The following is a 16,736-nucleotide window of genomic DNA, read 5'->3' as shown; positions in this document are numbered from 1 at the left end:
CAACCAAGCACCAAAAAGCAGGGAAATTGGGAGTTAAGGCTCACAAGCCTTAACACCACATCCTCCCTAAGGAGGCAGAAAGTGCCAGTGAAATTTTCATTCTCCCAAAGCAGATAAACCATGAGGACAGGATGGATAATATGATATGCAGAGGTGACTGTGGAATTGTGGAAAACTGATGACGAACAACTTAGGGCCACCTTCTTCTCTTTGTTTGTTTAGAGCAGCCCTTCCCAAACCTGGTGCCCTCCAAAGGTATTGGACTACAAGTCCCATCATTGCAAGTCAGTATGTCCTACGGTCAGGAATTCTGGGTCTTGTAATCTCAAGCATTTCATGGCTTTGTCTAACGAGTGACCAGATATTATACAGTTGACAAACAAGCCAACATCAGCCAGGATATTACACCATGTTGACATCCAATATAGAATCAAAGCTAGTGTTATGTGTTGAACTCACTTTTCAAATTAATAAATTAACCAAAATGCTTACAGCTCCCTCAATTTTAAAGATAAAGAGGTGCAACTTGGCACTATGCTAGCTCTTAAGTAGGGATTTAGCCATCCCAAGTTGGGAACAGATCAGTTTGTGCCTTGATTTTTAGGAATGTTTTAAAGTTCAAGGGATGAACAGATTTTATTCAAACTTGGCATGGCTAAAGCCCTACTTAATAGGTACCATGGTGCCAACTATCATCTCTTCATCTTTAATTCCTCTTTTTAAAAAACTTGTAATGCTCAAGGTCCTAGACATCAAAGAGATTTGAGTTTGAATTTTGTTAAAAAATACTAAAAATCAAGACATAAACACATCTGCTTTAAACTTGGTATGCCTAAAGCCCTACTTAAGAGCTCTCAGGGTCCCAAGTTTCATCTTTTTATCTTTAATAATGATGGAGCTGTAAGCATTTTGGTTAATTTCCATAGGCTATAATGGAGTTATTTATTTATTTATTTATTTATTTATTACATTTCTATACCACCCAATAGCCGGAGCTCTCTGGGTGGTTCACAAAAATTAACCTTTGACTTACTTGACCTACTCCCAAGTAAGTGTGCTGAGGGTCTTATGTCTACTCAGAAGTAAGTCGCTGTCTTCAATGGGGCTTACTCCCAAGTAAGTTGTGCTGAGCTTCTTATGTCTACTCAGAAGTCCCATTGACTTACTCAGAAGTAAGTCCATTGTCTTCAATGTTGCTCACTACCCAGCTAGCAGAAGTTTGCAGGTCATTTTGACGATGATGTGAACCTCCTGCACATCTCCTGGTTCTTCCCCAGGTTATTCCATTTTTTTTTAAAAAAAAAACACCCAACAACCTTGGATATCCCAATTCTTCTGAAATAGCTCAGGATTTCTTACCATGTGCAGCTGAAGTTGCACTATGAAACACCCACTTGTGGGTGCTGTTTCCATTCATTACTATGAGCAACATGAAAAGGGGGAAAGTTCTTAATTACAGACCACGTGGTCACCCCTATCCTCCCAGGTAATTCCGCTCATTACAGTTGCACAGGAGAAGCAGGAACCGAAGTGCCTGTAAGCACATGTGATTTCCCTTTAAAGAAGCTCAAGGTATAGATCTGCCCCTTATCCATTTCATTAGATTCAGTGCACCAATTCAGCACCTCCACAGCTTTACCAGCATCAACTGATGTGCTGAGAGCTTTGGTTATTGGGCCATATAGAAATGTACTCAATCAATCAATCATACTAATGACACCCTACTCCAGGTCCCAAGAGATTTCATATAGATGTTGAACAGCATGGGATACTACCTTGGTGACCCCCCATAGCAAAGATGCCAATGGGCCAAGGAATAATCCAGCACAGCTTTCTGGAACTGACCCAGCAAGTAGCAGTAGAACCACCATGCCTCCTGTACTCAACAAACACTGCTGATCCAGAAAAATACCGTAGTCACTAATATCATGAAGAATCCCTTTGCTTCTTAACTGATGGTTTTTCTCTGGCAGTGGATATAAAAATCTATCGCTGGGGTTAGCTTGGGAGGAGGAGGGCTCTAGTTAAACTCAAGCAGGCCATGGCTACAAATTCTGAAGGTGAATAGTGAAGCAACCTTTTCTTACCCTTTAAAGCTGTTTCTTATTTTTTTTATTGCCTTTGGGAGGCTGGAAATGCATGGTAGGGGGCTTGAAATATGTGTTTTTCTGTGATGTCTTTTTTTAAAAAAAAACTTGTAGAATTTTTCTTTGCATTTGTTAATGGTCAAATTATGTCCAGTCTTCTGTAAAACTTTTGCTAGCCTCACGAAAGGTGCTAAAGGGTTGAATATGTACAGTTTGCTCATTAGAGCAAGGGAACCAAATGCTGTATGCTATGAAGATTTGTTTAGCAAAGTAGCAACTGGAAGCTTATTGTCAATATTATTGTTGTGTGCAAACTTATGCAATCTGTTATGATAAGCCTGCCCTATTCTACCTTTTTTCTATTTTCTTTGCCAATACAGTTCGAAATATTCAAGCTTATTTGATTGGAGGACTTGTTTCACCACTGTTTATTATACTGACAGCTCTGGTCACCTATAGATTTTTCAGAATTGACATTGTGCTTTGGTATCGGGCATCCTGCCAACCTCTTCTCAGTAAAGGCGGTAAGTGTGGTGCTGTGAGTTCAAATTACCTGGATGCCCTCTACTGGTGAAAGTGTAAAACTTTTCCTGGCTTCTAAAATTAATTGTTGCAAGTTGTGAACAACTGTATCCATAAGAGATTGTCTCTCTCACCACTTCTTCCAAAAATGATTGGGATTGTTTTGCTATTTGCAGATTAGAGAACATGAAGGCTCTAAATTTGCTCCCTAAATTTGCTGTATTCAATTGCCCATTAGTGTGAACATAGATTACACAGACCTGTGGTATTAGCTGGCATGACTGGATTTCCCAGGAAAACTCGTTGTATGAGCTACTGCTAATAGCATTGTGCTAGCGGACTCTTATTCTAGTACCATGTAATTTATGTTAGAACTAGTATCCAATCACATACTACCCTATGTTTAAAAAAGCAGGTGGATTTTCGTAAGGATCCCAACTCCTCTTTAGATGTTTGATTATAAATCCCATAAGAGACTTTAGCCCTATTCAGGCATCCTACATGATTTAGAACCCTGGAAAACTTAAACAAGTACGGAAGGCTTACTACTGCAGCCATTTGCTTCCACCTCATAGGGGGCAGCAAGGATGGTGACACAGGGTGGAGTGTGTGGGCTCATCTTTGCTCTCCCCTGTTCATTGATTCTCCTCAGAAGTAGAAAGCCTGAATAGGCTTTTGCGTTTTCTGGATAAGCCGTTTTTCTTCTTAACTGTTTTATTTTATACTATGGAGAGGACAAATGTAGGCACTTTCCCAAAGTCCTGTATATCTTGTGTTTTGGGTGGGGAGAAAGAATGAATGTTTGTTGTTTTTTTATCCTGCCTTCCCTGTAAGGGGCATAGGGCAGTATATATCCCCATACCCATTCTGTCCGTACAGTAATCCTGTGAGTTAGGTTAGCTTGAGTGACTTGGTTCGAATGACACAACAATCCATGATGAGTTGTCACCCTTGTTTCAGAGTGGCTTGTCGTGTTGTCTGAACCTGGCACGATGGCTTAAGCATGGGTTGTTCAAGGTGGCTTCTCATGACATTCCAACCCAGCACCATGAGTTCTGCATGGCTTGTTTTAAAGAACTATAGAGAGGCATGGCAAGAGGGGTAAAAAAAAAAACCACTCTTTGCAGTGTCCTCCATCCCTCCTCCTCCAGCATGGCACTTCATTTGATAGGAACCGGTTTATCCCCTTGTGAGTTGAGTTAGCATAGCTATGCGTATATCTGTGATTGACTTACCTGTTGGCAGGGCCAGCTCTAGGGTAAAAAGTGCCCTGGATGAGGAGTGCTTTTAGTGTCTCTCCCCATCCCCTCCATACTTAACTTTGCAGGGCACTGAGATGGTTTATGAGGCCTGGTGTAAGTGTGATGTTGGGAGCCCTGTTGCTGCCCCCTACAAGGGACCATGCATATGTGTACAAAGCTGGGTGCCATATGCAAGAATTATTGCATGCACGGACTACATCTGAGAATTACTGCATGCAGCTCCTCCTTGTCCTGGGGTCAAGCAGAATGTGCCTCCATTTTTCTTACATGGGGATAAGGGAATAGGGATCAGGTACTTCTCCTGAGTACCTTCTGCAAATTCCAAATCCCTTTTGGCAGAGCTTCTTTATCCTTCCTGGGGCTCAGTCTCACAGGTCCTCTAGTTGTGGCCTGCTGCCGCCCTTCACTACTCCCTCAGGAACTATTCCTCTTGGCCTCACACCACTCCTACACCTTTTCCTGTGGCAATTGCCAAAGAAAATTACTCTTTAGTGGAACTGTGCTTGGAAATCTTAGGGGCGCTCACTACTTGAACCCTTTCCCCAGTGGACCTAGAGTGCTTTCTGTGACAAGAACAGGACATGTGCCGCCCTGAGATCCTAGTGATATAGGGCAGGATACAAATGTTTTAAATAAATTAAATGTGCTCTGCCACAGAATCCCTCTGAAAGCCTTCCCTCTTCCTTCTCCATGCACGACAAACTCTGATAGCAGGCCTAGTAGCCCTGCTATCAATCATAAGCCTGCCTGACCAATCTTATCTTTATTACTGCCCATAATGGTTTTAGACTCCCTTCCAGTTAGGTTGCAGACCTACCTAATAAGCAGCCCCCTTTCTTCTAGGTTTCCAAGGATACATTTTAGAGCCAGCTTAAGCCTCAAATTAGCATCTATTCTGTTTTATACACAACTATGTAAAATATTTACTTCATCTTGGCTGGGGGGAGGTCCCCTCATATCACAATTACATTTGAGATTCAGTGTGATCTTACATTCTAATAGATCATTTTGTCTTTTTATACCAAGAATTCTGGAGAGCAATATGGAAGGGTCAGGACAGGGGCTAATGGTTCGCATAGGAACTGAAGCAAGGGCACCGTGTTTTCTAGGAGCCTGTTTTCAGCATGGCTGATCATGAGGTGCTAACTAACCGAGTAAATAGATCAAGGTCACCCAGTAAGCTTCATAACTGGAGTTTTAAACCTATCCTAGTCTGTCAGTCTAACTGATGGGTTTATTTGGTATTGCTGCCTCCTGTTAGAAAGGCAGATAGCAGAGAAAAACAAAAGGCAAAAAGGAATGAGCATTTAGCTGTCCTACATGCACACACTACTATCTTTAGAAAAAATTAAGACTACCCTCTTCTATAGTGAAGGGAAAAAAAGCTTTACTCACAACTGTTCTTGCACATACAAATGCAGACACAGCATAGAGTTTCAAGTAGTGCTGGGCTGAAACCTGCTCCCTATTTTGGGAACTTTCTCTCCCTGCGAAAGACGCATTATTTTTTCTGCCTCTTTCGCAGGAAAGGGGGTAAAATTCAGAGAATTTTCTCTTTGGGGAGGGGGACAGGATTTTCACATACCCTTTTTAAGTGTAGCCAGTTGCTAAAGGCCCTTATTCCTATTTTTTTTTAGTTTTTCAAACAACTTCAACACCCCCTACCTCCAGCATTTGGATGAGCCCACCAGTTCTAAGTGAATGTCTATTGAAGACCACGTGCCATCACCCTCTCCAATAGGCATCCAATAAGCACTCTTGGGCTCCTAAAAGTGCAGGGGTGTTTAAAAAAAATTTAAAAGCAAGAATACCCCTCAATAACTGGCTACATTTTAAAAGGTATGTGGAAAACCTGTTCCCCTCCCCAAAGAGAAAATTCTCCGAAATTGTCATTTCTCCCAGCCTCTTTTGTCTGAGTTTTCATTTCCCCCACACCCATCCCCACCCCATGAAATGCTGAAAATGGAATGGTTGAAATTTTCAGCACAGCACTAGTTTCAAGCAATGTTCGTTCAGTCCATTTCTTTAATATCTTCAGGAGCGACAAAGCACACCATGTTTTATTGCATGCTCATTCCTGGGCACTCACAGATTTTTGCGGGTCCTATTCACTATGTTGTTTGTGTCCTACACACCTCCTGCCCCTTTTAGCCTTCTTTGCACGACAAAAAAAGACCCCGGTAAATCCGAATTATTTCTGAGGCTGAACATGCCACTATCTCCTGCTGTGATCAAAACAGCCCGCTGAATGGGCCATGTACACTTTGTTTGCTTCCTCTTTCGAAAGAGGAAGTAATGAGGGACAAAAGCGCAGGCAGAGAAGTGATGCTAAGGAAACACTAAACACTCCCCCCCCCCCAGTGTGATGATGGCTCAGTCTTGTACTTAGCAGCTGCAGGGCTTTTTGAACTCAAGGAAATTTTAAAAAGTAACATGGTGGCAGGGTGTGTGTGTGAGACTGTGAGGGAGGGAGAGAGCAAACTACAGCACAGTGAAAGGACCAAAATGGTTTGGTCATTCTGTAGATGACACATACTGATTTCTTGCTCACAGCCAGTAGCTTTCATGACAATAATATTCAAGTTGGGTTCCAGCTCTCTAATTATTCATATTTAAAGGGATGCTTCTAATATTTAAAGCTGGTGTCTTTCATAATGAAAGATTCTATAATCAACGAGCTGTGAAAATGTATGTGTGAAACAGCCCTGTGTCTCTAGCAACAGGAAGGATTTCATATGTTGTTTCTTTTGAAAAAACTTTAGTTGGCACAGAGTATTAAGCCAGGTTTTCCTCTCTGCAGTTTCAGATGGAAAACTCTACGATGCATTTGTGTTCTATCCCCAACATAAGGAAAACTGTGCATATTCATCGGATATCTTTGTCCTGAAAGTACTGCCTGAAGTCTTAGAAAAACAGTGTGGCTATAAACTCTTTATATTTGGAAGGGATGATTTACCAGGGCAAGGTATGTATTTTAAAGAACATTCTACCAATTGTAAAAATGTGTCTGTGAAGACAAACTGGCCCTGTTCAGAAGACACCTTAAACTATGGCTTTACCATGGTGGTTAATCCAGAAAGCTGGGCTGTATTCAGAAGACACCTTAAACCATGGCTTTAACCATGGTTAAAGCCTTACTCACCATAGTTAAAGCCATGGTTTAAGGTGTCTTCTGAACACAGCCCGGCTTTCTAGATTAACCACCAAGGTTAAAGCCATGGTTTAGGGTGTCTTCTGAATGGGCCCACTCTGAGATAAACCATTTGAACTGACATATTTAACTCCATAGTAGGACATATGCTTTGCATGTAGAAGATTCCAGGTTCAGTCCCTGGCATCTCCAGTTGAAACAGGTAGGAACTGAAGTTTCCAAGGCATGATTTGAGTTTACAGGCTTCAGATGCCTTGCTGAAATTAAGCAGTGCCTGGATGGGAGTCCACCTATGTTATCCTATGTATGCTAATTTACTTACTTACTTTTTGGTAGAGCACATGGCTTGCTCTACCAAGGGTCCCAATTCAACTCCTTGCAACTGGTAGGGCTGTGCATTGCCTCTCTCTGAAGTGTTGGTAGACAGTGAAGACAATGCCTCACCCAGTATAAGGTGGCTTCATATATTCATCTAAATGTGGAGAGAAGCCCTCAATACACATCTGTGATCCTATTCCCCCCACACAAAGATCTCTCAATTTTCATTTCAGATCTTGTTCTTAGCTCATTTTTCTCTCTGTCTCATGACATTCCACCCCACTCCTGAAGATTTCAACATTTGGGTTGTTGTTTTCTCTAAACCTTCTCTCTCTTCTAACCTTTGAAGTCCACCTTTTGGACTGAGTTTCCCCCATGCCTTGAGCACTTTTGCCTTCATTCATCTGCCAACACCCTCTTTGCTATGAAATTACCCCTGTTGTAAAATTACCCAACTACCACCTTGTCTTCACCTTCACCATTGTAGTCCACACTCTCCCTTTTGCTCCTCCCATTTCTTGCATGCTGTTGATGTAATGACTTTCTTGGGGAAATTGTCCCTTCCTCTTCTTTCTTCTTGTGCTTCTACTTCCCCCTTAAGTATGTGTTATAGCAAATGCATGGGGCCTATTTATGTAAACTAAACAGTCAGTATTGGACTTATAAATCATTCTAGTTCTACATGTAGTTGACATTTTACTTTCGTTTGCACTGACCCTTCCTTGTATCCACAGCGGTGGTCACTGTTGTTGATGAAACTATCAAACAAAGCAGAAGAGTGATTATTCTATTAGTACCAGATTCATCCTGCCACAGCTTGCAGACTCTAACCTCTGAACATCATATTGCACTGTACAATGCTCTTATTCGGGATGGAATTAAAGTTATACTGATTGAGCTGGATAAAATAAAAGACTATAGAAACATGCCAGAGTCGATAAAATATCTTCAACAAAAACATGGAATACTTACATGGAGAGGAGACTTTTCAGAGAAATCTCTAATGGCAACTACAAAGTTTTGGAAGAATGTGAGGTACCAGATGCCAGCCAGCCAATATCCACCTTCTTTAGACTTCCCTTTGTTGCCAGTAACTTTTAGCTCTTCTCAGATATCGGAAGGATGATTACAAGACCACATGAGAACTGTTTGCTTGAACCTATTCCAATGGATGGGTTGGTTTCTGTACCAGCCAGGGAGTGTTCAATGTTGGCACCTCCAGTAGCATAATTTGGATACATGGGAAGTTCCTGCTCCAAAAGAAATGTGTTCAGCCATGGAGCTTGAAGTTTTGTTGTTGGATCAGTGACCTACTTGGGCAAAACAATGTAAATGCTTGAGCAGAAAGAGTGAAAAATTATTTTAATATACTCCAATTTTGCAGATGAAAGAAGTGAATATGAAGGACATTGTGTTTCCCTTTGCATGCAGACTTAATATGTAGTGAGGTTTTAATCTGAAACCCAAGGGTTTGAAAGAAATGGTTACTAGTCATGACCCTTCACAGCCCCCTCACATTTAAGTGCCAAGCAGGGGGCACCCATGTTATCTTTGCACAGGCCCTATGGCTTTGTGTAGGTGATAGGCCAGTAGTGGGGTGTGTGTGTTCCTGCCACCCTCCTCTCTAGCCATAGCATTTTAAAGGGGCAGGTATGAGGATTCGCACCTTCAAAAGGATGCCTCAGGGCACTTGAAAAATTCATGCTTTCAGTCTACCCAAAACACCTGCACTGTACCTGCTTGCTAACAGCCCTAGCACTAAACTGCCCTAAATGAGCCAGCGTGGCATAGATGACACCCCATCTGCCAAAGGCCAGTCTAAGCCATAAGGTTAAAATATTCCTATACAGTCCTGTTAACCAGAGAGCTTCAGCTATTGGGTGGTATAGAAATGTAATAAATAAAGAAACCAGCAACCAGTTTTGCCCACACTGAATCCAGGGTGCAGCAAGACTTTGCTCGCCACCCTCTTCTTCTTCCTTTTTGCATGTCCCTTCTCTTTCCCCTTCCTGGGCTGGGTGGAAAAGTGCCACCTTGCTACTGTTAGAGTGGGGTTGTGGGGAAAGTGATGAGCTTCCATATACTATGCATATTACTGCAGTATCTCCCAAGGAGAAAAACTGAAAGAGCATTTAAATAGACTTATCATACTTGAGAGCAAATGCAAAACCAAGAATGTGAACTCTCTGATTTGATTCACAATTTTATTAAGTGATAATGCTGACAAAAATCATGAGAATGACTTTGAGTGAAGAATTTTTTTTTTACACTTCAAAAATGTATCTTTGCATAATGTGCCAAATCTGTTAAACATTTGGTAACTCATGAGCACTTCAGCTATATATAAATGATATAAATTGTTTCATTTTTAAAGTTTAAAAAGATTTGACTCTTAAGATTTGAAATTTATTTTTTTTCCAAATGTGAAGGGACAGAAAACCTAGAGGATAACACATCATCTTTGTTTATTTTTGTAACTACCGAATTATTCCTATAGATTATAATTGTAAAATTATGTAACAATTCCTATAATTTTCAAAAGAAACTTATTCCTATGAATTCATCTTAGCTGCCTTCATTCTGGAATGTAGAACGTGTTGCAACACCCATATCTGAACCATTGCTAATGGGGAGGGAAATCTGAGATGCTGTGCTGGATTGAATAGATGAGATAATATTTTGGAGCCATTCCCTCAAGGGTTCTGAAATGAACAATTGCTAATCTTGAGTTGAATTGAGGTTTAGTCATACTTAGAGTAGACCCATTGAAATATTTAGGAATTAAGCTAGTCATGACTAACTTTAGGCTGATTGTTTTCAATGGGTCTATAGCTAAATATGGTTCCAACCGCTTAACAAAAATATGTAACTGGTTACTAAATTGTACCTCCTTATGGAGGAATGGAAGGTAGTTAATGTAACATAAATGTTAAGAGAAATCTAAGGGAGTAATAAATGAGGGCTGTTGAGCTATGGTTCATAATATTCACAGCCGGCAGTTCACTTTGTTGGAGAAATAATCAAGGCAGGCAAGTTAAAGAGTTGTCAAAATAAGACAGATTTTCAGAAATTTGTTTTCTATTCATATTGTTTGTACACAAAGACTTTTCTGTGGTGAGATTGCCAATGTGACACCTTTCATTTGCCCATAAAAATAAATGCTAAAAATTAGAAAAAGCAATATTGGAATAAGTAACAAACCAATGCAATATCAAAAAATAATGTAATACAGCCTGATGAATTACATACTAAGAAAAGCCAGGTGTAAAACATAGGCACAATGCCCTCCCCCCAAACAAACACACAACCATTTGTGGAAATGAATATAAACACTGCTAAACAACAAATGTGGATGTTTTTAAACAAGGATAGACTTACAGGAATCCAGTTTCCATCCTATTTCAGCATAAACAGCTTCTTCAGAAAATCAGTACTTCATGTGTACAGATTCATTCATGCCACTAATAAACATACACCATGGGAATAAAGATAAGACAAACATTTAGGAAATCTCCCTAAACTGAAACATCTTATTAGTTCTCCCTGAAGGAAGACTTAATCAGCAAGCTTCAATGGTAATAAGTTCAGCAGACAGGTGTGTTTATCCTCTTTTCTGTTATGTATTACAATATTGCTTTTTCCAAATTTTGTGCAGTTTTATACTTTTCAGCCCATATTCAATTGGTTTTCACCTTTCATCTGAGACATGACTTTACTTGAAAACAGCATGAAAATTGTTATAAACTAATTTGTAAATTATGTGACATATGGAATATAGACTGATTATTTAAAAAAGTTGGTGTGTTATATGTTCTGATTTGTATTCTTATCGCTTGTTTTTTCTTTAAGTTTAAAAAGAAAAAAGGTTTTACACGTTGTTTTCAAATGTATACATTAATATAAGTAGTCCATATATCAAAATAAGTATCCAAATGACGTTGACACCTATAAGACATACATCCAAATCTAGAGGGAGCCATAAGATCTTCAGGCCACTGAATGAAGTATAAGGGTACAATCCAATATAAGCTTAGCCAAAAAGAAAGTCCTACAACTACCAGCATTTCCCAGCCAGCATGAAGCATGCTGAGAATTGTACGCCTTTTTTCTGTCTAAACTTGCACTGGATTGCTCCTTTGCAACTATAATTGTTCTCTAAATTCACTTATGTCTGTTAATCCTCACATGACAGGATTATAATTTAAAAGTGCATGAATTTGTGTAATTGTCACATAAATTTTAAGAACAGAATTTATATGAACAATAACTTGCTGCCAGAAAGAAGCCACCACAAGGCACGTCAACAGCATATGGGTCAAAAAGGGACTTTCTCATTGCCTCACATCACCGTATCTAGGGGAGCTAACCAACTTCTTAAGGTCACTGAAGTGTCCAATATACACAAGGCATAATGAATCAACCTCAGTTTTAAATCTATGGATATAGCCATATGGAAGCTAGGCTAACTTTCCATTGATTAGGATGTATAGAACATTCTAATCCCCTATTCTATTCACTTCTTAAATTCCTGAACATTCATTTTACTACATTCCAAAATACATTTATATACAGCTATTATAGGCTTAGCTTTCTGTGATAACCTTTTAGTAGGAGATACTAAAGTACTCATCACTGAAAGTCCATAGACACCAAAAGGTGCTGCAGTTGAAGATATTGCCATTCTATTCTAGATGATAAATGGAATCTAAACCACAATACTGAGAATGAAAAAAATAATCAGTCTTATTAAATGATATAAAGTATAAATTACATTATCAACTCAATTCTTCCACAAAAAAAGTCCCATCTCTTTATTTTCAAATCAGGATTTCTCTATAATGTTAATTGTGTGGGTAGTGCTTAGTTGGGTCTGGCTGGTGAAGGGACCAGAACAAATAGACACACAGGCATAGCTGGGCTAATAAATTGGCCACAACTTTTATTGACTCACTTGAGTAGGCTTGGCAGCAGCATAGAGTGTGGATCCTGTAATCAGCCCGCCCACCTGCTGACCAGTTCCTCTGGCCAGCATGCCAGGAGCACTGGTGATGATTGGAAGGGCCAGGGGCACACCATGGTGCAGATCGCTAATGTGAACTCCTTGCCACCATGATGGACATGGCCAGCTCGCAGCCCTAACAAGTTGTGACGGAATATAAAAAATACTGTTATCAGTAGCTGGGAAGTGTAGGTGATGCCTCCATGATGCTGAGTGAGGGGAAAGACCTCTAAGAGGCTGAAGAGGAGGTAGAGGCTGCCCAGACACTGCACACTGTAGTCTGTCTCCTCTCAAACAGCTGAGGTTTGCCTTCAAGAAGGCAGCTGCAAGCCCGGACCACATGGCTCCTTCTTTGAAATCGGAGAACGACAACAAAGGTGACAGTGCAGACGCTGGCCCACAGCAAGCGTAGTTGCAGCCTGAACAGCCCAGCATCAGGAGGAAGGTTGTTAACCCTTTCTGTGCCAAGGCTGCCTTGCCTGGGTGAGCCCACCTGGTAAAGCGGCTTTGCCAGCAACTGGGGTGGCAAGCTCATTGTTTGGGGGTGCCCCTATCCCCCCTGGCACTGCCACTGTTCCATAACACACACTTCTTCATGAGGATAGGTTAACATGACTTGTTTGGGAAACAATTACTTTCAAAGCCTTGGGAAGTTCATTCATCGGTACAATTTTCTGGCAACTTGTCATTCGTTTTTATTCCTGAGGGCTTATGGGGCTTTGCAGCTGGAGGCCCTGATTCAGCAAACTGAATGGTTACTTATTTCTTCTGGTTTTAATTTTATTAATACAATGTGTCACATTATACATATTGGTAGGGCTGCGGAAGACCAGTTGAATAGTTTGCATTGAGAATGAATGAGATCTCCAAATAAGTAATATTTAGGATATCTGTTAAATTTGCAATTTAGCAATCAGAACCCAGGGCACATTTCTCATCCACCACAACTTTAACAACCAAGCATCACTCAGTACATTATTTGGGGCCAGTACATACTGTTCCCCCCCCCCCAATACTGCCTCTCCAACAGCCACTAATGAGCTAAATGCATGCAGAAACCTTGTCATTTGTAGACCATGTTCACACAGCCAATTCAACATCTGTAGCCCAGTCCTAAAGATGAAAGTGCATTGGGACTTCGGTTCAGGTTCTAATTTGCAATAGTAGGCAGCACACTAATTTGCCAGTTCTTCTGCAACTACTTGACTATTTCCTTCTCATTCTTGATGTACTTTCTTTGACTTCCTCCCATTCTCCCTGTCCTTTTCAATCTAGACTGAGGAAACTATCCCAAATAGTCTTGGTCCACATGATGAGATTAGGGCCTAATCTACACCAAGCAAGATATTGCATTATGAAAGAGGTATGAAAGCTGTATATAAAAGGCAGGAGCCACACCAAGCAGTATAGAACATGATGAAAGGGGTATGAAAGTGGTATATGGTATGTGTCATGGGCCCCAACAGTTGTCAGTGTACTTCAATACCTCTATAAAGCAGTAGTGTGGTTCCTGCCTTTTATATACCACTTCCATACTGCTTTCATAGTGCAATATCCTGCTTGGTGTAGATTAGGGGGGTATCCGCACATCGCTCCCAGAATGCTTCTATGCGACCCCAGAGCACCCCGAAAATGATAGTCTGACTGCCCTGTAAAAGAAATGAGGAAGAGCCGTCCATGCCGCCGCTGCCGGTGAGGAGAGCTCTCCGCCTGCGAGGAGAGCTCGGCAAAAGAAGGCGGGGTAGAGAGCTTCTTCCGCTCTTCACTCCGCCTTCTTTTGCCGAGCTCTCCTCGCCGGCGGAGAGCTCTCGTTGTTGTCGTCATCATGGACAGCTCTTCCTCGTTTCTTTTACAGGGAAGTCAGACTATCGTTTTTGGGGTGCTCTGGGGTCGCATAGAAGCGCTCTGGGAGTGACGTGCGAATCCCCCCCAGCTTAGATTTGAAAGACAGGCTGCCTTTAATTCATGGGAATGACAGAACCACTGCCATCACCTCCAGCCAAATTTGACTCTTTGGTTAGTTCCCATCCCTAATCCCACAAGCCACCTGATACTACTGAGTTCATACAACAATAAATTTCTAGTTGTTGTGATAGCCATTTTTACTTAACTGGTATGTTTAGGTAGTTCCAGTTGTGGCAGAGTTCAGGAGTATGGAGAAGGTCGATCTAGATTTAACGGTAGATACCGTAGATCTCTAGATTATTTGGAGTAGACTGGTAAGGTTTTGAGACTCACAATTTTTAATGATAGCTGAAACAAAATTACTCCTGACCCTGCCATAAGGATGAATAAAACTTGAGATAGAGATGCAGAAAGAGAGACAAACTCAGGTACTAATAAAAACAATATTTTCTTTAATGAATTATTCTTTAACTAGCTCAGCACGTTTCAGATAAAATCATTCAAGAGCTGAAGGGAAACACAAGTTATTAAAATACATAACAATAATTAAGAAGTCCTCAACTGCACTCTCAAAATCACTCTTACTCGTGCTACAATGTCGATATTGACTGAGGGCTTTTTAGTTGTAGCTGAGGACGTTTTACAGAATTTCACTGGAGGTCCAGATGATGTTGTCTTCCATTCAAGACTAGAGATGTAATGGTAAATTCAGAACTGCAGATGCTCATTGTGACAGCCCCCATAGTCATGTCCTCAAGGACAGTCCAAAAATCCAGGCAGCTGTGTTGTGTGTTTCTGTGTGTGTGTAGAAATGGCCTCTCAAAATACTCCACCAATTTTGCAGATAGAGAAATTGGGGGGTACAATTTCTCCTAATTTCTCCAGGGGAAGGAGAAATTCTCAATAGTTTATCATAGGTAAGGCTCACAATTAGCAGGGTTTGTAGCACATCTTCCTTATTTTTTCTTATGGTTTTATGGTGTTTTGTGTGTGTGCTGCCACAATAACTAGATTTCTTTTCCCAGCGCCAGGGGAAATCATTTTATCTCAAATTCAACAAAGTACTACCAGTTTTTATACTAAGGATGCAAAAAGCACCTTTTAAAGCCATTTCTGGTAGCCCACCAAACCCCACTTTCATCTGCTGGGACAGTAGCTATCCTTTATCTCCAGTCTCTGATGAGCTATCCTTTGTCTCCAGCCTTCAGGGTGGTGGCCCCCCTCCTATGGAATTCCCTGCCTCTGGAGGTCAGGCAGGCACCAACTTTGTATTCCTTTCAGCGTCTCCTGAAAACACCATTGTTCCAGGAAGCTTTCCCTTAATGACCAGCCGTGGTTCACTTTTCATTTTGCTTCTCTTAAAAATATATTTTAAGGTGTTTTATTCTGTTTTTATTGTATTTTATCTTGTACACCGCTCTGAAATTTTGAATGGGGAGCGGTATATAAATATTGTAAATAAATAAATAAGCAAGCAAGCAGGCCTGGGTCACTGGAGCAAGGCACCCCCTAAAAAGCAGTTGGGGATCCCTCCTCCCACAAGCCTCCACCTTTCCCCAGCATGTGAATATCCCCCATCCCAGTATGTCTGTGCCTTCTCCAAGTTTTTAAGGGCCCTTGGGCAAGTCATCCTCCATGGGCCCCAGTCTTCAGTGAGTCTGCCTTCTCACCACTATTGTCAGCAGCTGCTGTTGCTCCTTGTGATGTTTTACTGCATATAGCTATGTTGTTAAGTGTAATATAAAAGTTTATGAAGGTTTGCAGAGTTTAAAGAAAGTACTCACTGTGTGTTTGTAGCAGAATGGTTAGTATGAAGACATAGAGGAGTAAGTGAGTGCTGGATGGAAGGAGAGTGCTGATTGGATGTTTGAGTGGAGTTTCTGGATTGCGTGGGAGAGAAGGGGAGGAGTCAGAGGACTGTGTGATATATATGCTGCTGCTGTCAGGTATGTAAAGGGAGTTGATGAGAGGGAGATTTGGAGCAGAGATCGGAAGGGTCTGTGAGTTTTGGTGGATTAGTGTGTGGGAAGGAGAATAGTGTAGTTTAGAAGGGGTAGAGTAGGTAGGAGTACTTATAAAGTTACATTTGAAACATTGAAGAGAAATTACCATCTGAAACGGTTATGCATTGTACTTTGAAACCATATGCTTGTGAACTGAGAGAAACCATTAAACTTCTGAATGTGCATTAATGTCTTAATAAATTATTCATTTAAACCTGATGTAGTCATTGGAGTACCTGGGGAAGGGTACAGGCTGATCTATGGCAGAAGCAGAAGGGAGAAGTTTAGGGCGAGGGTGTGGATCTGTATAGCTGTGGGGCCTAAGTAGAAGAGGTGCGCCACAGGGACGGCTGCAGCATCCCAAACCCTTGATGAAGGCACCTGAGCTGGGTCCTTTAGGTTCCAGAAAGAATAAGAGTGATCCAGAGTGATCCAGTGCATAGGTGGTCATCACACTCCTCACCCTCTTTCTCACTGCTACCAGATACT

General features: G+C 41.1%; 1 protein-coding gene across 2 annotated transcripts in view; it reads left to right on the top strand.

Annotated features, from left to right (window-relative positions):
• LOC134398748 (interleukin-1 receptor type 1-like) overlaps nt 1-11,103 on the top strand; it is a 31,514-nt gene extending 20,411 nt beyond the window's left edge. For both annotated transcript variants that reach the window (XM_063126228.1, XM_063126229.1), the window contains exons 9-11: nt 2,468-2,611; nt 6,672-6,836; nt 8,075-11,103. In XM_063126228.1, coding sequence (XP_062982298.1) covers nt 2,468-2,611; nt 6,672-6,836; nt 8,075-8,466 — 701 coding nt within the window. In that variant the 3' untranslated portion in view covers nt 8,467-11,103. The remainder of the gene's footprint in view (nt 1-2,467; nt 2,612-6,671; nt 6,837-8,074) is intronic.
• The last annotated feature ends 5,633 nt before the right edge of the window (nt 11,104-16,736 follow it).

The sequence above is a fragment of the Elgaria multicarinata genome, chromosome 5 (genome assembly GCF_023053635.1).
Source record: "Elgaria multicarinata webbii isolate HBS135686 ecotype San Diego chromosome 5, rElgMul1.1.pri, whole genome shotgun sequence".
Classification (NCBI taxonomy): Eukaryota; Metazoa; Chordata; class Lepidosauria; order Squamata; family Anguidae; genus Elgaria; species Elgaria multicarinata.
Note: the sequence above shows the minus strand (reverse complement) of the source record. Positions and strands in the feature narration are given on the sequence as shown.